The 23,227-nt window shown below is 46.6% G+C and overlaps 2 protein-coding genes across 7 annotated transcripts in view; one reads left to right on the forward strand and one right to left on the reverse strand.

Annotated features, from left to right (window-relative positions):
* The window catches only part of EEF1D (eukaryotic translation elongation factor 1 delta), a 247,792-nt gene that overhangs the window by 7,425 nt on the left and 217,140 nt on the right, over positions 1 to 23,227 (reverse strand). The window contains exons 2-6 of one of the 6 annotated variants that reach the window (XM_083449026.1): positions 16,786 to 19,545; positions 13,017 to 16,402; positions 10,969 to 12,776; positions 9,222 to 9,345; positions 4,903 to 4,974 (exon numbers count right to left, since the gene is read on the reverse strand). In XM_083449026.1, the coding sequence (XP_083305152.1) occupies positions 4,903 to 4,974; positions 9,222 to 9,345; positions 10,969 to 12,227 (1,455 nt within the window). In that variant the 5' untranslated portion in view covers positions 12,228 to 12,776; positions 13,017 to 16,402; positions 16,786 to 19,545. Of the gene's footprint in view, positions 1 to 4,902; positions 4,975 to 9,221; positions 9,346 to 10,968; positions 12,777 to 13,016; positions 16,403 to 16,785; positions 19,546 to 23,227 lie in introns of those variants that run through there. The other 5 variants (XM_083449028.1, XM_083449027.1, XM_083449025.1 and 2 more) reach the window with 5 other exon arrangements.
* Positions 18,583 to 22,932, forward strand: TIGD5 (tigger transposable element derived 5). The gene is made up of 2 exons (XM_083449037.1): positions 18,583 to 18,866; positions 20,203 to 22,932. Exon 2 carries the CDS (start codon positions 20,759 to 20,761, stop codon positions 22,667 to 22,669), a length of 1,911 nt encoding a protein of 636 aa, XP_083305163.1. The 5' UTR covers positions 18,583 to 18,866; positions 20,203 to 20,758; the 3' UTR covers positions 22,670 to 22,932.

Here is a 23,227-nt window from a genome sequence, read left to right on the forward strand (position 1 = left end):
CACAACTCCTCCTACCTTCGTCTGATGTTGCATATTATGACAATGGTGAAGTAGAATACCTGCTTTCAACCTCCCACAACTCCAGATAGGACTGGGAATGTCTCCTATCTGAAATCCTGGAGCGCTGCAGTCGGGATGGAACAATGTTCTGACTTGATATATGGCAGCTTTCTATTTCCCAAATGAAAATGTCCTCTCTTTTCGGCATTAATTTTTTATTTGTGGTTCTGTTGCAGATCACCCCCCCCCCCAGTTTTGCCATGCAACTTGCCTCTCCATCTCTTAGTAGTGTCATAGCTCTGCATTTTGTATCTGCCATTCCTTGAATTATTAAAATAAATTGATCATCAGCCCCATTTGTAGCCTGGTTATTTTTTAAACATGCTGTAACCGACCCTCCTAATCAAAATGAGTTCATGTTACACTCAGCACTAGGCCCAAGTCACCATAATTTGTTTATTGCTCTAAAAAACCCCACTTAGGAAGCTTGGTGTGCTGTTGCTGGAACATTTGGGACAGCACAATTAAATCAATTCAGAGAGCAAGTTGTGGAAGAATAAGTTCTGGAAGCCCATCAGGATAATCAGTCCTTCCCTTTAATAAGCAGGGAAAGAATGGCAAATTGCTTTAAAAATAAGAGTGTTACAGCAGCCAGAGAAATCAAATGCACAACAAAGAAGAAAAACACACCCACAAAACTCATACGCTGTGCTCACAAACCACCACCACCACAAATCCCCTTCTCTTCCCCTGAAGAAGCCGACAGTACTGATCTGGGCAATTTTAACAGAGCAGCCTTGGTCAACCTGGTGCCCTCCACATTTGGTGGTAGCTTGGCTACCAAAGCCTAACAATGGAGATTAGTTCAAGCTGCCATTCCAAGTTTTTAACAAGGAAATGCAAAGCAAAAGAAACAGGATGGGAAATCCTTTTTAAAATTGTCAAATATTTAGTGGTTTATAAATCTTCCAGACAAATGCTTTAATAGGAACCCCACAGCTTTAAAAGCTTTTAATGAGCTAAAGAACCTATTACCAAATGATTTTTTTAAAAGCAGGAATGACTAATTGTTTCAGATCTTGAATTCTACCAAATGCAATTAAGACCAAAGTATCTCCTAGACTCAGGGCTTTTTTCCAGCCGGAACGTGCTTAGTTCCAGCATCTCTCCGGTGGGCGTCATTGCCATTCTAAGAGAATGAGGGAGGTGTTCCATGGTGAGTTCCGGCACCCTTTTTTGCTAGAAAAATAGCCCTGCCTAGACCAATTATCTTGACCCACTTCAGTCCGGGTTAAGGCCCGGGAATAGAGCTGAAATGATCTACTGAAGATCTTTCACCGCCAGATTAACACACATACTTGCCAGCAGGCTTTTATGGGACTCCTCTGGTGCCTGGACTGTGTGTCCAGCCTTTCTCAACCTGTGGGTCCCCAGATGTTGTTGAACTACAACTCCCATCACCCCTAGCTAGCAAGACCAGAGCTCAGGGATGATGGGAGTTGTAGTCCAACAACATCTGGGGACCCACAGGCTGCTTCCTATCTTTGTAACTGGAAACTGTTTTATAATTTTACGTTTTGACTATTGCCTGCCCTGGTTTCACTATGCAATGATGAGACAGAGTAAAATATTGCAAATAAAAATGAGCCGGAACTAGCCTGAACCCTTTTTTATTAGCCTAAGAGACTAGCAATTTGTGTCTCCATGCTGGCTGCAGTGAATCACTGTAGAAATAGAGGATGGTTGCCCCTTAGCAGGGGGGGGGGGGGGGAGAATGAATACTGCCTCCTCCCAAACAAGCCAGTGGGGGGAAGACAGAGAGAAGTGGGAGAGTTCCCCTTCGTTTTCTGCAGTCGGCATGGAAACCAAGCAGAACGGAGAGATCCATTCCTTCTGCACCAGCTTACTCACTCACCTGTGTGGGACTCCTAACCCCCTATAGGCACCAGGCAAGTTGTTAAATACAAGGCTGTCTTACTATCCAAGTTTTAAGAGTACTGAATCCAGTACTGAATTCAGTACTGAAGAGTACTGAACACATAGTTTGGGGCTGAATTTAAGAGGCATGGAAACAGGCAAGAAGATGCCCAAGGGCAGGCATAGGCAAACTCGGCCCTCCAGATGTTTTGGGACTACAACTCCCATGAACCCTAGCTGACAGGACCAGTGGTCAGGGATGATGGGAATTGTAGTTCCAAAACACCTGGAGGGCCGGGTTTGCCTGTGCCTGCCCAAGGGAGTCACTTTTTGTTCTCTCTTCTCTGCTTCAGCCATGCGAAGTCAAAGAATGTCAAATCAAACCCACCGTGAGGGACCCCACCTGCTCATCAACTTAAGACACGTACCCATTTAATACGCCACACATGCAGAAAATAAGAAGCGCTGCAGCTGAACAGAACAAAGCAAAAAATAGCCATTATTTGAAACAGAGAGACCATGCAAATGCAAAATGGAAAGGGATGCTGCGTCTTGACGCAAATGGCTTTTTTATTCTGCTTATGCCGCACGTCTACTTGCCAAGCAACCAAGTGTTATCCAGAGCCATCCAGGCATAATTCAAAGTCAAAACTGCCCTGGGCTCCTTCGGCAGGAAGGGCAGGGTGCAAATTCAGTCAATAAATAAAACCCTTCACTGGCTCAAATTAACACACCCAAGATTAATTGTTAATGCAAGCATGAAATCAAGCAAGAAAGATGCCCTTTTGTTTTCAAAAGGAAGCCATGCAAATGAATGGAAGTTCCCAGCTAAATGCAAGAAGATGAGGCAAATTTCTTTTGTCTTTTTTGTAAGTCTCCAAGGTGTGTCCTTGAAAGTGAAGGATCTTCTCGCAGCACCCCAAACCCCACATTCTTCTGCTTCACATCTAACACTCATGAGTCACTTCAGCTCACTCCTCTCCTGCAGCCTCTCTTAACCTGAAGCTATTCGCTTATTTTGGACTACAATTTCCATCAGCCCCAGGCAGTACAGCAGACACATGCCACACAGGGCTACCGACGACTGCTTTACTATATGCCCTCTCCTGCAAATAAGATTTTCTGGCTTCTTCAGAAAAATCTAATCTTTTTTAAGATCCACAAGCTAAAACAGAAGACATATCCTAATGATTACTGCCCGAAAGCAGAGGGCAGCATTAAGAAGCGCTAGAGTCAACAAGGCACAGAAAAATATATACCGTATTTTTTTCTCTATAAGACGCACCAGACCACAAGACGCACCTAGTTTTGGGAGGAGGAAAACAAGAAAAAAAGTATTCTGAATCTCAGAAGCCAGAACAGCAAGAGGGATCGCTGAGCAGTGAAAGCAGCAATCACCCTTGCTGTTCTGGCTTCTGGGATAGCTGTGCAGCCGGCATTCGCTCCATAAGACGCACACACATTTCCCCTTACTTTTTAGGAGGGAAAAAGTGAGTCTTATAGAGCAAAAAATAGGGTATATAGAAAGGGAAAGAGGAGCTTTTTCTGTCCACCTATGAGGGCTTTTTTCATTTTCCCAACAAAGATTGGAAATCTGGGGGGCAAACTCTTATGCTGAGTTATAGATGATGCATTTTATGTACTTAAAGCAGCAAAGTAAATTTTGGTTTAATATTCAATACATATTTTGCACAAAAATTTCCAGGGGGAGGGGGCAGAACCACAGTTCCGCCTCCCACTATGGCTTCAAATTTTCTGGAAACTGTAAATCTACACCATGCACTCTAGCTATGCTCCATAGCTGAGGTCACAGTTAACACGGACAGTTACTTCAGTTCAACAGCTGCTCCTAAAAACAACTCCAGGTCTCACTGGAGCTGAAGTGGCGGCTTTACTTTGCACGCATCTAAGAATGTGGGTGAGGGCTACTTTCTTTCTTTAAAAAAAAATCACCTGGGGAAGAATCTGGGATATTGTTTGCCTGCTTTACTGAACAAGATTCTCCTTATGGGAAACTATAGAGGACATGCACACTAAACACCAAATTGAGGTTTGCCTTCCTGATCTAAACTGCATACGATCCAGTTCTACTGCTGAAGCTAAGGAATTTGGATAGCAAGAGTGCCTGGGAACCTGTGCAAATGACTCCAAGCTCCTCGGGAGGAACAGCAATGTGATTGCTAAAGAAAGTCAACTGCCTTTGTTTAGGGGAACCCAGGCTAAGTTACTGCAGCAGCTTTCAGAGTTAAAATCCACAGCCAAACCAGCTCAGCGGAGGCAGAATGTGCAAATGCAGTCTCTCTGCATGTATGTTAATGGAAACTGGATCAAGAAATTCAATGTTCAACTCACAAATGCCCCTGCTGACAGGTCAACTGCTGTCCCTGAAGTGCTACGTTAGTGTGAAGATAAGCAAATCCTAAGCCCGCAAAGAACAGAAACAAAGGAAGTTGCATGCAATTTATTTTGCCAGATCAGATTGGGGGGGGGGGGGGTGCATGCTTGAATTACCCCCCACGTTATAAGCTCCCAACCAGCAATGTATGTCAAGAAGCTAGAGTAGAACTGACATACAAGAACATATCATAAGGCTGGATTCAAGGCTGCAACCTGCCACCTGTCGTCTGAAATGGCACCCTAGCAAAAGCTGCGCCCTATGACTGCTCCCAAGCGCATGCTCTGGTTCTGAATTATGAGCTGATGGAATGCCACACAGCAATTCCACTTTGGGTTAGTCTGCAGATGCAATCTGGCTAGAGCAAGCAGGATATGTCACAAATAGGATGCCATGATATGACACAGCTCATTCCACCTCATCCATCCCCCTCTGACTTATGGTAAGAAAAGCGACACACGCACAGGCTCTTGGGGGGGGGGGGGAATCAATCACAGTAGGAGCAGGGGGAGTTATATCTGTGAGATATGCCACAGCTAGGAAAAATGAATGCAGTTAGCCAGCTGGTGAGAGAGCGCCCAGGTACTCACTCCGGCCAGCGACTTCTGGATATTCTCCCTGGCTCTGGCAATGTCGCGTAGGATCGTGCTGGCTCCGTTCTCCTGCAAACAGTGCAGAAAGAACCAAGTGTTTGGTTTTTTGTTTGTTTGTTTTTTTGTTCTTTTTAAAAAGGCACAAACAGATACAGGAGAAATTACTGAGGGTGGATCACATGAAAGAAAGGAAAGTGTTTTTACTGTGTAGAGAGCAGTCAGCCATTGAAAAAAATTAGTGAGAGTAAAAATCCATCCATGGAATGAAACAACTATGTTGTCAGCAGCTATATAGCCAGACTGTTTTCTGGAATAGCTGCAGGATAGGATCCAGGCAGCAGCCACCGGGACGCTCCAACTTCCCACCAACTTTTGCATCAGAGAAGCGGGTTTGGCTATTCATGACACAGCCATACCCAAGTCAGTGTCTGGGTCAGTGACCCTATTCTCCATAGAAAGTGCACATGCAGACTTTGAATTGACAAAAGTGCTTTTTATACTGCTGCTACCCACCCAATGCAAATAAGAGTGGGTTTCTAGAGATGATAAATTTCTTACATCAAAGGCAGGGCAGCCACATATCCTGAACTGAGACTTGCATTCTTTGGTCTAGATCAGTGTTTCTCAAACTTGGGTCTCCAGCTGTTGTTGGACTACAACTCCCATGATCCCTAGCTTGCAGGACCAGTGGTCAGGGTTGATGGGAGTTGTAGTCCAACAACTGTTGGAGACCCAAGTTTGAGAAACACTGGCCTAGATTGTGAAATTTGAATACACTTGGTTTTGAACAAGATTCTGCTCTTAAGCGCCAGGCTTTCAAAAAAACTGGTATCTCCCCAACTACATCAAGAATGATGGTGACAGAATTGGAAACATGGTGGAGATGGTAAGCATACCTGGGCTAGATGTATAACATGATAAGGAAGCCATGAGATGGGGGGCAGAGTTGGGCCAAGCACTGATGCCGCAGCTGCCGACAAACCAGGCCCCTCTCATCTGAGCCTTTTTCCAGCAACTGGTCATGTGTTAGCGAGCGCCTCTCAACCATTGAGACGAGAAACTTTTTTAGGTGAAATTTTTCAGGATACCAAATTCTGTGTGGGGTACTCCAATCTACACTTCCGAGCCTTGAACATGTTTCCTTGTGCTGACCTGATGCTGGGTTTAACTTTAATCTAGACTGTATCTTCTGGCATAACAACTGCTGTTAAATCATGAAAGCTGTGCTGTTCTAATGGTGGCAATCACGCTGCCTAGGCCATGCATCTGAAGCCCTCCACACCAACTAAGCTGAGATTAGTATGCATCAGACCCTACACAAGCGTTTCCCCAAACCTTTGACACCTGTGGCACAGGTTAAAAAATAAAATAAAAAATTGGACACACACTTCAGTGTTATACCCAAAAAACAGAATCGCAGTATCAAATAACCATCAAGTTATTTGCAATGCAGTTTCTCAACCTTTAGAACTGTGGGACAGCCAAGTCTATGCTGTTTTCCCATATTGCACCCACCTGTCTGTCCATTCAGTTAGGGTTCAGGGATGGGACAGAACTTTCTGGCCAATGTTGGATGTTCTAGGATTCCCCTGTGACTAGTGATAGTGCAAGCTATGTCAAAGAATCTGGGTTTGGAATGGTGAATACTGAAGGCACACTTCAGTCTCTCTTGTGGCATACACTGCCAGGCAGCCCCTGATGTGTTAAAAAACCCCCAAAAGAAAACAGGGCCCTGGAAAGCACCAGTCTAATCCTTCCTGGCAAGAGCCAACATCCTTCTAAGCTGTCACGTTCTCTACTTACTTCGCCAAATCTTTATTAGACATTACAAGTATAGGCCATCACACTGTCTTGTTCTCAAGATGTAGGAAAGTCAGCCTCTTTAAAGAAGACGCTTATCAATTTCATTGCCCTAATGAATGTCGGTCTCATTTGCTTCAAGTTCCTTACTAACTAACAAAGCAGCTTGGAGAATAAGCCCTGGGAGACTGAATACTTAGAAGCTGCTGCTTCTGGATACGGGGCAAACTTCACTTGATCTCCTGCTTACCAGAGAAAAGAGAGCCCTTTGCTTCACTCACAGCCTGCCCTTATGAGAGCCTGTACCATGTGAACAATTGCTCACAGGTGAGGCATTTCTAGTTCCTACAATAATGCAACTTACTGAAGGCAGCACAAATGTAGCTGAACAGGTGCCGCATCTACCATCCAGGCAATTATTTTTTTAAAGCCCTGCAGATTTCAACCATCTTTCAGTTTTGCATTTTTACATATTTGTGGGGGCCCAGTCACTACATTAAGGGTTTCCACCCTAACCTGGGCAAATTTGCAGAAATTCAGTTGACACCGCTGCAAGTCTTTGTGCTGCTGCTGAGTCAGAACTTTAATTTTGGTTTGGTCTAAGCTGGAGACTTTCACTCTATTACCCTTAGGGAGGGGCCTATATAAACTGGCAAGAAAAGAGAGGGGAAATGTCTCTCATGTACAGACACAGTGGGTTTTAGATGAGCTTCCACAGATAAAAGAAGTTGCAGGTTGTGAGGAAGAGGGGAGTATGCCGGTGTCCAACAAATGCTGTTCATAACAGCCGGCAAACATTCGTAAGAAAGAACGTGTTAAGAATTTCCTTCACCTTCTCCCTTCCTTACAAGCCATCTTCTATAACAGAGTCAACAGCAACCTCTATGGAACCTGCTCCGTTACAAAACTTTGCTCCCTGCTAGACAGCTGTTTTCTTGCAGCCTAGAAAAGCTTATCAACACTACTGAATCCTGCCTCATCATCTCCATTATTCAATGCCAAGGAGGCAATGCTGTTCCTACTCTGTCCTTTCAGAGTAACCTGGATTATTGGGAAACAGCTTAAATCAGTCAGTGGCTGCATTCAGATGGGACACTAAAGCATGGTTTAGCACGGGAGTTGGAAACCTGTGGTCCACAGGCCAAATCTAGACCACCAGGCCTCCCCATTTGGCCTGCAAGATCATTTTCCTGCAATCACACTCACCTGCCCCACACCAAACATCCTATGTGACATCAGGTATGGGGCAGACAGGCACAGCAGGATACCATTCCCCTCTCACCAGCTGATGTGCGGAGTGTTCAGTCCTGTTTAGTCTGGGTGCACAAAAGAGAATTGTAGATCTGGGCCACCAGGCCAAATATGTCCCCCGTCCCTGGTTTAGAAATATGGGAATGTGTCATAACAGGCCTTTCCAGCCCTTCACCTACAAAGGAGAAAATCTGAAGCATTCGTTTTCTCTTTGTAACAAACTACAGATGGTTAAACTGGGATTATCAAACCCCGATCAGATCCTGGTTTGACACCATTTGGACAAGCCAGTTGCATATATTTGGGGACGGGGACCGGGGGGGGGGGGGGGGAGGAGAGAAGTGTGCTTTGTCACAAAGCACAACTGGAAGAGTAAAGTTTTCTCCCCTTACACACAAAGGAAGTGGGGAGAGAAGGAGAACATGCGAGACCAAACCTCACCATGGTGAGGCCTCATATAGTTAAGTTAAGTCATACTTTAGCACTGCACCCAAATGCAGCTAATATGGCTTCATTTTCCCTTTCAAATAGCTCAAAAGTTTATTTTAATGCACATTGTTCTACCCTAGCCAGCACTCTCAAGGACAAACATTTAGAAGTGCAAAGAATGCAAGGTTCGAGGGGCAAGGGGTAATGAATGTGGAATGGAGCTAAGCTGGAAATTACCTGCTTGGCAATCACTACCTCTTGCAGTACTCAAACTACAGCACCTGTACAGTAGCTGAGGGGCTCTTCTTCCCTGGAAACGCACCAGGGAAAGGAGAACTTGCCCTCTCAAAGCAGTGCATCCCACTGGGAAATAACATGTTTTGGATTCACTTGTACCATAGAGTAGGGTGGGGTGGGGAGCAGGGTGATTGTTCTGCAACCAAAGGCAAAAGCCCAGTACTTGACAAGGAGATGATAGGCAGGAAGAGAATTTTAAGACGTCTGGTGCTCCAAGAATAATGTGAGAGGCACTCTACGTAGGGTATTGTTTCGTAGCTCCTACAGGTACCCAGCAATATATCAGTTACTTGGTGGTGGTCAGGAACTAGCAAGAGGTGGCTGTTCAAGCCCTGTTTATAGGCTTCCCACAGACATCTGATTAGCAGGAGGCTAGGCAAAGGCTAGCAAAGCTCATCTGGTGTTCAGTAGGTGGTGAGATTGTTAATGGAAATGACTTCATAGAGGTATGAAGAGAGCCCCCACCATATTGCTACCTGCTCCAGAAGGATTGTGCCATGCAAGCTGCCTGTTTCCCCTGGAGAGTACTTGCATCTTACCTGGTGGCAGGAGGGGCTAGCAGCTGGGCCGTTCTTCTGTTCATAGTATCTCTTCTCAGCATCATCGTATTTGAACTTGTCAAACCAGATCTTTTCATGCATGAGGAAGCTGGCGGCCATGTTTCTGAAAAGAGGGGGAGACTAAATAAATACCTAGAAATATTTCAGGGCCAGCTTAGTCAAACATCATCTCCCTCTTCCATCCCACTGGGCCACATCCCACTGATCCTCCCTACAAAAGATGGGAAGGCTTGTGTAAATGGGACCAATTAGGAACCTACTGCTCTGTCACTTGGTTGCCTGTTCAGTCCTTTTGACATTGCAAGATAAGCAAGCATTCTTTAAAAAACCAGTTCAGCTACCCTGAGACAAGACACGTGAAAATCCACACAGTCCAACCAACAGCTAAGAATATTTTTTCTCAATATGCTCATGTTCAAACAACCTTTTCCTGACATTGCCTTTCTAGGAGGGCTAGGCAGAGTTCCTTTGCCCAGACAGGTGGGTAGCTATGACACCAGCTCTATGGACACCCAAATAAGCCACCAAAATGATTCTAGGTAAATCATTTTAAGTAGCACTTCAACTCTTAAGGGCAAAAAAAGAGGGAGTGTTGTGGAGCCACATTAACCAACGTCCACCAATGGACACAGCATAGAACTGCTTAAAATAATGCAAAGCCAAGTACCAGGGCAACGTTTACTAAAGAGCAAAACATCCCATCCCTTTTGTGGAGGCCTTCCTTCTAGTACACAGTGGTTTGGTAAACTGGCCAAAAGAGAAGCATAACATTAAATTGGTGTCTAGATGGGAAATAGGGGCTTTCATAAACAGAGGTGAGAATTTTGCATGTGGCAGTGGAATTCAAAACTAAGGGAGGTTCACTGCATGGCAGGAGAGACTACATGGTTACTATTGGGCAGGGTGACACAGAAAAGGATCAAAGGATAGAAGATTTTAAGTGAAGAGGGAAAGGGGAGAACCTGACAGGAAACAAACTGCAGGGAAACGCAGAGCCAACAAAAAGAAGCACCTTTCAGAGGTATCTGTTTGGTTCATTCCATTCACATAAATGTTCCAACCTTTCCAGATCAGTCCAAAACCACCAAAGGCATATTCACCACTCAGCATACCTTCAAGTGACAACACTTCTTTGCTAAGAAGCACTTTAGGGTATAGTTCCAGCTTAATATGGCCAGGGTTTGAGGCAGCCAGAAAGGGTCAGATACAGTATCTGGGAAGGTCATATTTTTAAAAAAGCTTTTCCATATCTGACAAAAGCAAAAGCTCCCACAAATTAGCCACATGAGAAATAGATGTGACCTGTGTATATAAAATTATGTAGAACGTCTTAATGCTCTACATATATATAATCAAGCAAGTTGCTCTTCTGATGCATGTCAGTTGGAAGGTTTTTGCATGAGGAGCAGGGTACTAATCCCCTAAAAGTAATAATAACACAGAGATAGTAAATCCTATTTCAGATGCCTCCCCTGAACAAGTTAACAGGCTCTGCAAAAGTAATGGGAATAATTTATAAGCTTAAATAGTACAGAGCAGCACTACCAGCAATTGAGGAGGACAAATCATTAAAACCATTCCCTTCCTCCTTCTAACCTATTATGGCCCGCTTACATCTTTCTACAGTGGGACACAACACATTTCAATGTTTTACATACAGAAGCTCTTCCACACTATCTTGGCCCATTAGGTTTGGGAATGTTACCCCAGAACAAGCATTTCCTACTTAGCATGAGACTCTGGTGCGCTTGAAGCGAGAGCAGGTGGCTGCGATGGCTTGGCTAACATCATTTCGGGCATTCCGGCGCTCTCCTGCTTGCTTGCCAGCTTTGAGGCTTTGGAGATGTAGTACTGCGCCTCAGCACTGTCATAGGTGGGTTTGCTGAGCCACGCAGACTCGCTGTCCTTGTGCATGAAATACCAGGTGGCTGGTGAGAGTGCAGAATCTGGAGGTGCCGTTGCAGAGATGTTGTTGTTGCCCCTCTTGCCTGCTGCTGCCTGCTTCCCTGCGCTACGGCCCTTCTTGTCCTTCCGGCTCCTCTTGGAAGACTCTGGGCGCCCACACTCCTGCAACCTCACCTTCCCCGGAGGGTGCCCGTCAAACATGTTTGTGTAAAAGCATCTCTCTGCGTCATCGTAGATAGGCTTTTCCAGCCACACCTCCGAGATCAGCGCCTGCAAACTCGACACCTGAGGCTTGCCGTTCACCGGCTGGATCAAAGCATCAGGCGGATTTGGGGACGCACCGGTATCCACGATGACATCCGCAGGCTGGGCTGGTGTTGAAGGAGTAGTCAGTGCGGTCACGTAGCCTTCGTCTGGTGTTAGCCCACTACCGCTGTGCAATGGTGTGGAGGAGAGGTCCAGGGTCTGTGGTAGAGCCACCAACTGGGATTTTTCGACAAACAGCTTCTCAGCATCGTCAAAGTTGAACTTGTTGACCCAAACATCCTGGATGATGTGGTGGCAGGCCATCAGGCTGCCATGGGCACAGTGCAAGGCAGCCAGGTTTCTCTGTGGCCTCGTATCTCCTTGGAAGACCTCTGCCTCTGACCAGGGCACCAGCGCAGACTGCTCAGCGGCCGGGAGGCCCTCAGAAGCCTCCTGCAACAACATTTCGGCAAGCTTCTTCCTGTAAGCTGTTTCCGCCCGGTCAAAGAGAGGTTTGTCAAACCAGACACGGTCAGCCAGTAACCCGGCCAGGACAAAGTCCACTTTGGGGTCTAAAGCCTTGCGTTTGGGGGAGCACTTCCTTTTCTTTTGCTTCTTCCTGCTTCCTGCCCTCCACAGGTTTCCCTTCACCTCTTCCTCCACAGGGTCCTCCTCATGGCAGAAGCCGTTCACCGCCACCACCTCTTGACAGGCCCCGGCAGCAGAAGCTGCTAAGGTCGCTTCTCGCTCATAGTGAAGCCTCTCTGCCTCATCATACTTGTGCTTGTCCACCCAGACTTTCTCCGCTGGATAAAGCAGCTTCCTTGTCCTCATCTTCCAAACGGGGAGGCAGCATTAAGAAACAAGCACAGTAATATAGTTGCAAGAGGAAAAAACCTAAGACATACTAATGGCATGCAGTTAGGTTCTATTCATTTCAAGACCTCAGGTTCTACTACCTACATATATGCAGAGCCCTAGTTAAAATCCAATGCTAGTCATACTCAAGAGTTGATCCACTGAAATTAACGGACATGACTGGCTTGGATCAATTGATTTCAGTTAGTTGACTCCTGAGTAAAACACAGCCGGATATAACCCAATGGCGTTTTGAGTGCGCAAGAATTTTGTGCTCTATTCACAGCTTGAATTACTCAATTTTCAAAGCTGCTCTAGAAGGCTCTGTCTTCCCAAACTACATTTCATATGCCAAAATTGTTTTGTTGTTACACAATGGGGCAAAAAGTAGATTTATTTGATGCAGCATAAATTTAGTTCTGTATCTTGGGATGAGGACCAGAACCAGTAAGAGCAATGAAATGATCTGGTTTGCACCCTCTGTCTTCCAGTGCACATCGTGTTCACTGGAATATACAGTGGTACCTCAGTTTTTTAACGTCTCGGAAGTCGAAGGTTTCAGCTTTCGAACGCCAAAAACCCAGAATTAACTGCTTCGGTTTTCGAACGCTTTTCAGAAGCCAAATATGCCACGCAGCTTCCGTACTGAGTTTTCCAGATGTAAATGCTTCCAGAAATTCATGCTTCAGTTTTTGAATGTTTTGGAAGTTGAACAGTCTTCCAGAATGGATTACGTTCAAAAACCGAGGTACCACCACATAGGACATCATCACACACAATGGCAGAGGCAAAGTAGATCAAGTAATTGCCGTATTTTGGATTGGAATTTGTGGATTAGGCAATATTAGCCCTCCCAGAGCCAACAAATGGCTTTTCAAAGTTCACAGACTATCTAGCAGATCAACAGATGTTGGCCAAGTCTCTCAAAATTAGCAAATCAATTTCACTGTTCATTTGTAGGCTGGGAACAACATACGCATTGTGGATGATCTTTTATTCATGAGGCTCAAATGATAAAACTTATTATCTAAACCAAAGTTATCAGTCACATTGCTATATATCCAAGTAGCATCAGTTATTAAAATGTAAATGAGCACTGTTTAGGACTTCATACTCCTTTTGCAAGAGATGTCAGAATATGAACAAATGAATCAGTAGAAACTGTCCAACAACTCCAAAGGGAATAACTGACCTCAGATTTTGAATATCATAGTGTGCAGCTGATGGTCATAATCCAATCTACATCTCATGAAAGCCCTACTGAGGTTTAGTTTGGTTCAAAGCTGTGATTGGTGTGATTTGTGCCCATATTTATGCTTTTAATGAAATCCAAACTTTTGAAATTTACCATGTGGTTTAAAATCTATGCTCTTGGTACAGTATTAAATATTGGGTCTATCACTGTGGACAATTTTGTGAATGTGCAATTCTTGTATAAGTGAATTAACTTGAAAGACACATCAGAACTGGGCACCCCCAAAAACAAGATCATTTTAAAAATGAGCTTTCTATTTCTTGAAAAGCATTTTTTAAATTTCCCTACTTACTATTGGTGACTTGAAATGGAATGCTCGTTCTAAAAAAAAAATGGAAAATTTTACTTCTTAAAAGTCCAGCCCTGGCCCCATTCAAAAAAAGTTCATATCAAGATGTTGAAAAGCTGGGAGCTGTATGGACTGGGTCAAGGGAGTCTCCTTTGTGTAAAACCTCTAGGGCATTGTGACTAGTGAACGGCAATGACATCACAATGCCATCTCAGGGGATGCAAAGTAGTGACCTATGGGAGTAAACCTCTTGCCTCTCCTTGCACATGGCCTCCCAGGGCATATAATCAATGTAGAAACAGGTACACTGCACATTTCCAGCACATTGCACAAAGTAGGTCCCATATTTACAGTAACCTCAGAATCCTAGTTTCAATGTATTTTTAACGTTGAATAAAAAGGGAATTAGCCAGTTGTCCCATACATTGCAGAAGCTGCATGAAACCCTGGCTGCATTCGTACATCAGTGTAAACCATGGTTAATGGTTCATTGTTAAGGTGGAGATCGTTTCCATTTTGTTGCTCCCTTAGTACAAGCAGGAGAGACCACGATCCCTTGCTCAGCATTATGTCCCAACCAGGGATTGTGGTTTGCGTCGCTCAGACAAGCCACGGCCAAGAAACAAAGTGCACATCTTAGGATTCACATAGCAGGTTTTTTATTTTATTTTTGGGGGAGAGTGAAATAAACCATGATCCCTGATCCGGACACCGTGCTAAGCCAGAAATTGTGGTTTGCTGTTCCAGTTTGTATTATGGGAGGAGCAAAGTGGGAACCGTGCTTACACTTGTGGTAACTCTTCCACGACCTTTTGATATAGCCATTAACTAAGTGCAAGGGATAAGGGATTTGGGGAGAATTTGGAATACTGAAGCTTCCCCTAGAAACAGAAGCCGCATCCAACAGCGTAAAAGAGTAAGCTACAGTTTTGGGTCAGGGGAAAGAGCTGGAGAAGGGGAAAAACAAGGATTTTAACAAAAGGCTGACAAAGACACAGGGGAAAGATAGGATTCTTCCACAGCCACAAATTACTTGAATTAAATTTGGAAAAAAGAGCCATATTTTGAGAAGGAACAGTGAGTAAGGGGGGGAGGAGGGGAGAATAGTTTAATTTTATTATTCTCCAGTTGCTTAAAGTGTCAAAGAGCACATAACAGAAGCAGCGACCCTTCCACCCTAAGGCCAAAATCAGGTGACTTACAAAATGCTAAATATTGGGGCTATCACTTTGGAAAATTTTATGAGAGAAGCTGTTGGCTTAAAAGGATTCAGCAGCAGTAAATCTATTTGTGAAATTATTTCAGTTATGACTTGGATTATCTCAAAAGGGATACACACTTTGAGACATGGGCATGATTTTACTACGTGAACTGCATAGACAATTTGTTTGAAAACCCAAATCCTTAGAAAGAAAGGATGCTTACATGGTGTTCCCCCTAAATGTTCCATCTTATTCTGGGATTAGCAGAATTAGAGCCAATTGCTTTAAACCACTGAGCGAAACTGCTGTTTCAAAAAGGTGGGGTTATTTAAATGCATATTTTAAGTTTAATATAATTAATTACTATTATTTTTTTGTTTGAGACATGCTAAGATTATGGTTATAAAAGTTTAATAGCGTGGGCCTTACCCTCTCCTCTGATCCTACCGGTTGTGATAGGAATGCCTCCAGAACTGTACTGTACATGTCGCCTAGAATGAGCGGTAATTATATATATTGCGAGGTTAATCAGCAGTCACTACACAGTTGTGGAAATCACAATAGAGATATGTCAAGCATGAATACCTTCTGGCAGCCTGAAAAAGCTTTCTTGGTTGGGCTGGCTTATGTAGCTAATGTAGATTTATTTTAAATAGGTTTTAATGTGGTATTCTGTTAATCACTTATTTTTTCAGGAGTTGCTACCAAGCTTTTGTAAAAGAGCTGGGTAAAATCCAAAAGCAATATACAATTGTCTAAAAGGTAATACACCTCAGATTATCAGCAGCAGAGGAGGTATTTTCCATTAGGAGGCTGTAGATGATGGAAGACAGTAGTAATTTTGCATTCCTGCTGTTTTTGTTGAACTAAGATGCTATGTACTCCTCCACAAAAGCCTCAGCATCAAAATGAAAGACACAAGAACAATATAAATAATTAATGCCACAATTGCTATTAAATACTTTAAAAGCCAAGCCTAGTAGATCTGCCCTACTGGGCATCACTTTTCGTTCGAGTAAGTCAAGCAAGCAAAAGCAAGAATATTGTGAGCAAGTACTTACTTTTTTAGTTCCTAGGATAGCATTAAGAAAGAAAGACAGAAAACAGGAAGGTTAAGATGGTTTTGTTTCCAGAAACATACTAGCCAAAGCGTAAACCCACCAAGGGATTCAAACCCACCATCACAGCACACTCCTACGAGACAAGTAGAAGCGCTTTATGGCATTGTGCAGAAGTGGAAGCATCTGAAACACAGCGCAACAAAAAAGGGTTTGACTCTTGAAAAACCTGCTCCACTCCCAAAGGGTAGCTCTCTCCCCTGTATGTAACACCCTCTATGGGAGGAGGCTACCATAATAGAGAATCCCTCAGAAGCCCACATAATGAAAAGGAAAATGTATTATGACTGTTGTTGTTTAGTCGTGTCCGACTCTTCGTGACCCCCTGGACCAGAGCACGCCAGGCCCTCCTGTCTTCCACTGCCTCCCGCAGTTTGGTCAGACTCATGTTTGTAGCTTCGAGAACACTGTCCAACCATCTCGGCCTCTGTCATCCCCTTCTCCTTGTGCCCTCCATCTTTCCCAACATCAGGGTCTTTTCCAGGGAGTCTTCTCTTCTCAGGAGGTGGCCAAAGTCTTGGAGCCTCAGCTTCACGATCTGTCCTTCCAGTGAGCACTCAGGGCTAATTTCCTTAAGAATGGATGTGTTTGATCTTCTTGTAGTCCATGGGACTCTCAAGAGTCTCCTCCAGCACCACAATTCAAAAGCATCAATTCTTTGGCGATCAGCTATTATTATTTAAATCTATTACCTGCCCTTCACCAGCAGGTCCCAGAGGAAGTTAAAGATGCTGAAAAATCAGTATTAAAACGGTTAAAACTAATTACTACTGCAGGAATAGTGTGGATCCTGAAAGCACACTTCTCAGGTGTCAAAGACTGTTAGATGTATAATGAAGGTGCTACACATATCTTAGGGAAGGATTTCCACAACTTAGGGGCTACTGCAGAGAATGCCCTGGTCCGGACCAACCTCTCTGCTCCGATCTTCCGAGGGTGGTGGAACTGCAAAATCCTCAAGTAACGATTTGCACCTTAGCTTAAACAATAATGACCAAACTGCGGGAGGCAGTAGAAGACAAGAGTGCCTGGCGTGCTCTGGTCGATGGGGTCACGAAGAGTCGGACACGACTAAACAACAACAACAACCTTGGTTCTGATGGGGAGGAAAAACATTTGAGAAAATATGTAACCAGGTCTTAAGGCACTTGTGTTTTTCCCAATCCTAGTTAAAGGTATTCTGTCACAGTGTCAGGTTAGAGATGCCTGTCCGTTTTCTGAACCAGAACCCTCAACACAACAAGTAAGGGTAGGAACCTTTAAAAAAAGCCCTGCTGGATTAGGCCAAAGGCCCATCTAGTCCAGCATTCTGTTTAAAGGGTCACCTAAAATAAAAACTCAAAAGGGGGGGGGGAGAGAGAAGAACAAGGACAGAGGAAATACTGCTATAAAAAGAAAAGGGAAATCCAACAGCAAACATTTAATGCGGGACAGGAAAAATATATGTATGATCCACAAGCAGTTAAGATAGCATACAGTAGTTAACAACACTGAATTAAAAATGGAACAGTGGTTAGAAAGCAGGAAATGCAAAGATAGAACTGTCACAGGCAGAGATACTCAGGAATGCTGCAGTGCTTTATAGCTACAGCAGATGTTGTAGCCAGTCATGGTTCTAAGACGGGGCAGTAACAAACCAGAAACAATCCCTCACATTTATTATTAAGAAGTAAATGCAGACACATTTCTTTAGCTGTATGAAGAAGCTGGGCTAGAGAAGGTTGGTGAAAGAATTCAATCCTTGGGTGGCAGAGATATGCAGAGAGCACTGTGTGAAATAAAAGTTTCCTCTTGAGAAGGCCTCAGACTCCATCAAACAGTTCACTTGCGAGTGGAAAGGATCACATATGTGGCAAGAGAACACCTAGTAAGAAAATGCAGTTTTTTGTATACGCATCCACAAACTTCTTGAAGTACAGCTTTACATATTTCCTGGAGGAAGCTTGCATTGGCTCACAGCTGCTTCGAAACAACCTCAGGAATTATTCAAGTTCATGGAAGACAGGACTACCATGGGCTAACAGAAGGAATGGCAAAAACAGAAGACTATGCCTGAAAGCATTTCACCAACTACCAAATGATGACAAAAGGAAGTGATCACCTGCATGCTTCGCTTGGAAGCATTTCAAAAGCATCCATAAGGCCACTGTCTGAGGCAAAAATGCCAGAATAAGCAGCCTTTGGGTATGATTCAGCAAAGCAGTCCTTCCGAACCCATAAGATAGGTCAGCATAAGAGAGGCAGTCAGGTGGTCAGTCAGCATGGCATAGCAGCCTGATTTAGAATGGCGAAAACCAGCTTTAAATACTAGCAGCCAAAATGGCCGATTGCACACCCCGGCAACTTGGGGTTTCCCTAGCACTTTGAAGAACTGAAAGGGCTTCACAAACCTTACATTAATACCCTGCCCTTCCTCCAAGAAGCTCAAAGCAGCGTTCATGGCTCTCCTTCCTCTTATTTCATTGAGACAGCAGTCCCATGAGGTAAGCAAGGATGAGAGATGGTGACTCATGCAACAAGATCGGCCAATGAGATCCACAGCTGTGTGAGAATTTGAACCCGTCTCCCTAGACACTATAACCAATGTGCTATAGAAGAGACCAGTTATCACCCCAACTTAAGACCAAGAGACAATCACTTGCCTAAGGCAGCCTACAATGTTGAATCATAGTCAAGATTTGGATCAGCAACCTCTCAGATTTATTCTCTGGGCCAATTACAACCCAACTCACGACCACATCAATGGGAAAGGTAAGACTGGGATGAGTGGAAGAGCACCCCAAGTTCCTCAGAGATAAAAAGTGGAGTAAAAAAAATCATAAATATATAACCCAGTGCTAGAGCAGCACCCCTCTTCTTAAAGTTGCATTTTTCACCTTGCTACATACTTTTTTTATAGCAACATCTATGTATATGGTACCTTACAAACAAGTTAGACAGGTCCCTGCCCTAAAAGGGCTTACAATCTAAAACAGACAGAGGGAAACAACATAGGGAAGGAGGGCGGTGGAGTGCAAATGGCAGCATTTTGGTGTACCCCACTTACAAATACAGTTAGATTAATAAATACAGAACTATTTCAATTGCATTTGAGTTCAATGACTTTTAAGCAACAACCTTCCACTTTTTTTTACTTTAGCTTTTTGAATGCTATCCATGCTGTCTTAATTCGTGTCAGCTGCCTTGATACCTGGTCTTGAGGGGGGGGAAGGGTGGTTGGTAAACAAACAAATAACAATTTTCTAGCCAGGAAAGAAAGGAAGAGGAAGGCAAGAGAGGCGGTCCAGATGATCCCTAAGGAATCTCCTCCCGATTCTGCAATTCTACCTATAAAAGGGGCTTTTTCCTAACCCGCCTCCTGCTTCCATACATGTGGGGGGGGGGGTAAGAAAAAAAATCACAATAAAACCAGGAAAATAACACAAAAACCCTGAAGCAAAGGGGGTCAGACTAGATGGCCTTCTGGGTTCCCATTCCACCTGTAAGGGGCGCCCTTCTCCCCCCCCCCCCGTTTCCATATGGAGGGGGGAGAGAAGAGAAACAGAGCAGAGGCTGCAACTGGCGGTCCAAAGTCAGGCCCCCGCGGTGCATGATGGGACGTGGGGGGGACGGTTTCAGGTCAAGCCCATTTTCGAAGTATCAGGGCCCCCCCTTTTTTTTTTGCCGGTAAAGCGTCGCCTAGCAACCCCTTCTCAACTCCCCCCCCCCGTGAGAAGAAATGGTCTCTACTCACGCAATAACCGTTAGGTGAGAGGAGGGAAACGGTACTTTTTTTGAGGGGGGGGGGACCCGAGAGGAAGAACCAGCAGCTGCTCCGCTCCGCGCGGTCTCCGCCTGAGGAAAGAGAGAAGGCACGCGCCGCGCGGGGGGTTCTGGGAACGCGGCTGCTCGGAACGCGCCATCCCCGCTTGGAAATAGGGGGGGCAGGGAATGGGTGCAAGGAGAGAAAAAGGAGGAAGTTGGGGAGACGCGGAGCAAATGGAGTCGTGAATGGGTTTTTTGGGGGGGGGTTAATAATCTTACTAACGGTCAACAATGTGCAGGTGAAGTTAATCCGTTTTCTTTTCTTTTCTTCTCCCCCTACCAGAGATGTCGTCAATGGAATAGCCCGGTCCGGTGAAAGTGGGTGGGGGGGAGTGAAAAGGCAAAACAGGATGACGGCAGCGTGAGGCTAAACTTTTAGCCTCTTTTTAGAAAGATAATTTTTGTTACTTTTTTTAAGGCAACATATCCGGTGAAACAGAGTTGCGGATTTTAGAAGGCAGAAATCCCAGTCTCTGTCACTGAACGGTCCCCCCTCCCCGGCTTCGACGGGTTGGAACGATCCAAAAGAGCATGAGAGAGTCCAACAGACCGCCAAACATGGGGGAGAGCAGCAGAGGAGAGGAAGATTCCATGGAGAGAAGAGGGTGGGGGGGATGGAAAGGGAGCTGTCCCGCGGCGCATGCGCCTCCTCGGCCGGCCTGCCCTATCGGAAGGCGAGAGAGGCAGAGAAGACAAAGGCGGCCGCTCCGCCCCTCCCTCGCTTTTCAGCTCTCCCCGGATATAACGCGCCCCGCTTTTCCCGCGCTGCCCCCCCCCAATAACCCTCCCTCTCGCTTGTTTGGCGCGCTTCCTCAGGGGGGCTTTGAAAGGAGCCCGCCATGGCAGGGGGACAAGGTGCCCTCCTCCCTGCAGTGGAAGGGATCGGGGCCCCAGGCAGCCCTGGGGGGGACCAGGCCTCCCCCATGAAACAGCCACCAGCGTCAGGTGAGCCTGCAGGCTCCTCACACCGGCCCTGCGGCAAGCCTGACAACGACTTTGCGAGGGGGGCCACCCGTGCCACCCCATCTTCCCCGCTGCCAGCGTCCAAGATGGCTTTCCGCCGGGCCTACTCCATCAAGGACAAGCTGCAGGCCATTGAGCGTGTGAAGAGGGGCGAGCGGCAGGCCTCGGTGTGCCGGGATTTCGGGGTGCCCGGCGGTACCCTCCGCGGCTGGCTGAAGGACGAGAGCAAGCTGCGCTGGTTCCTGGACCAGTTAGGGGGCGAGGTGGGCACGCACCGCAAGAAGATGCGCCTCGCCAACGAGGAGGAGATTGACCGTGCCGTCTACACATGGTTCCTCGCCTTGCGCCAGCACGGCGTGCCACTCTCTGGGCCGGCCATCCAGGCCCAGGCCGAAGCCTTTGCCCGGCAGATCTACGGGCCCGAGTGCACCTTCAAGGCCAGCCACGGGTGGTTCTGGCGGTGGCAGAAGCGGCACGGCATTTCCAGCCAACGCGAGGGCGGCGGCTTAGGTGCGGCGGGCGACACACCTGCCCTCCAAGCCGAAGTGGACGCCGCTTCCCCCTTCTCGGCCTTCTCCAACCATACCCGGCCGCCCACGGCTGCCGCGCCACCAGATGAAGGCGGCTACAGCGACGACCAAATCTACAACGCTAACATCACCGGGCTTTATTGGAAGTTGCTACCTGGCCAGGCCCGGCTGCCGCAGTCTCTTCCATCGTGGGCGGGAGACGGCGTCACGGTCCTGCTCGCCGCAAATCTAACCGGCTCCCATAAGCTGAAGCCGCTGGTGGTGGGAGGCCTGCGGGACCCTGCTTGCCTCCGGTGCCACAAGAGGGAGACGCTCCCGGCTTGCTACCGCTACAGCCCCCGGGCCCGGCTGGGCCGCTCCCTGCTGCGGATTTGGTTCTTCGACGATTTCGTGCCTAGCGTGAAGCGCTTTTTGCGCCGCAGCTGCCTCCCGCAGAAAGCCGTCCTTCTGCTCAGCTGCTCCTCTGCGCACCCTGAGGAGTCGCCCCAACTTCAGACTCCGGACGGGTCAATCCGAGCGCTCTTCCTTTCCAAGGCGGCAGGAGGGTCTTTGGGAGGCAGAGGCCGGATTTTGCCGCCGCTGGAACAGGGCATCGTGTCGGCATTCAAGCTGCTGTACAAGCGGGAGTTGTTGCGCTTGGCCGTGGCGTGCCTAGCGAGAGGAGCAGCCGTGGGGGGGTCCGAAAAACCTGGCGGAGAGCTGGACTTTGGCCGCTCTTTTCTCCTGGAGGATATGCTCTGCCTAGCTGGCCTGTCTTGGGATCTCATCCCGGCTGGATCCATTGAGAAATGTTGGCTGCTTGGCCTGCGCGCGGCCTTTGAGCCCCACTCCAGAGGGGAAGAGGAGGAGTCGGGAGAGGCCTCTGCAGGTGTGGACAACCTGGATTTTGCTGACCTTGTACACCTGGCTGCCCTTACCTGCAAGCGCGTGGCTCCAGAGGAAGTGGCCGATTGGCTCCACTTAGATGATGTCATTCCGGGCACAGAGGAAGGGGAAGGCGAGGAGGAGGAAGAAACAGTTGGGACAAGAGATGGTGGAGGTGGCGGGAGTGATGGAATGGGAGATACTCCGCCACCCACTGCCCGGGAAGCAATACAAGGCCTGCAGAAGGCCTTGCGCTGGCTGGAGAGCCAGGATCCCCAGGAAGTTGGGACGCTGAAGGTGGTCCAGCTCCGGTCCTTCATTAGCATGGCGCAAAGGCTGCAGAAGGCAGCTGAACCCGACTCATGGCAAGGCGGTTCAGAGCAAAACGGCTAACCAGATTATTGCACTCACCTACATATCTGGTGGAAGTGTTTACTCTTTATGCAGCAATAGGGGATGGTGCTGTGTGTCCGCTGGGAGGTGCAAATACGGCACAATCAGGGCAGAACAGGAGCGTTCCTTCCCCCTCCCTATGAGGATTGGGGTGAGGCTGTTAAAGGGGCTTGACTCCCCAAGTTCTGGGGGTTGGAAAAAGTGGCTATTACAGCAGAGAGGCAGGAGGGGTACCTCTGTTCCCTAAACCGTTTGCTCAGGGTGGAATTTGCTGCCAAGGAGTGTGGTGGAGTCTCCTTCTTTGGAGGTCTTTAAGCAGAGGCTTGACAACCATATGTCAGGAGTGCTCTGATGGTGTTTCCTGCTTGGCAGGGGGTTGGACTCGATGGCCCTTGTGGTCTCTTCCAACTCTATGATTCTATGATTCTAGGGTGCAATTCTTGCCTGTTCCCTGTGGTGGAAACACATGGACTTCCTTCTTACTTAGAATTTATGCATGGCGGAGGTTTCCTTTCGAACACACTCTACACAGGGTAAATTAAAGACTTGTCCTGTCCA

The sequence above is a fragment of the Podarcis tiliguerta genome (assembly GCF_965153285.1).
Source record: "Podarcis tiliguerta genome assembly, chromosome: 7".
Taxonomy (NCBI): Eukaryota; Metazoa; Chordata; class Lepidosauria; order Squamata; family Lacertidae; genus Podarcis; species Podarcis tiliguerta.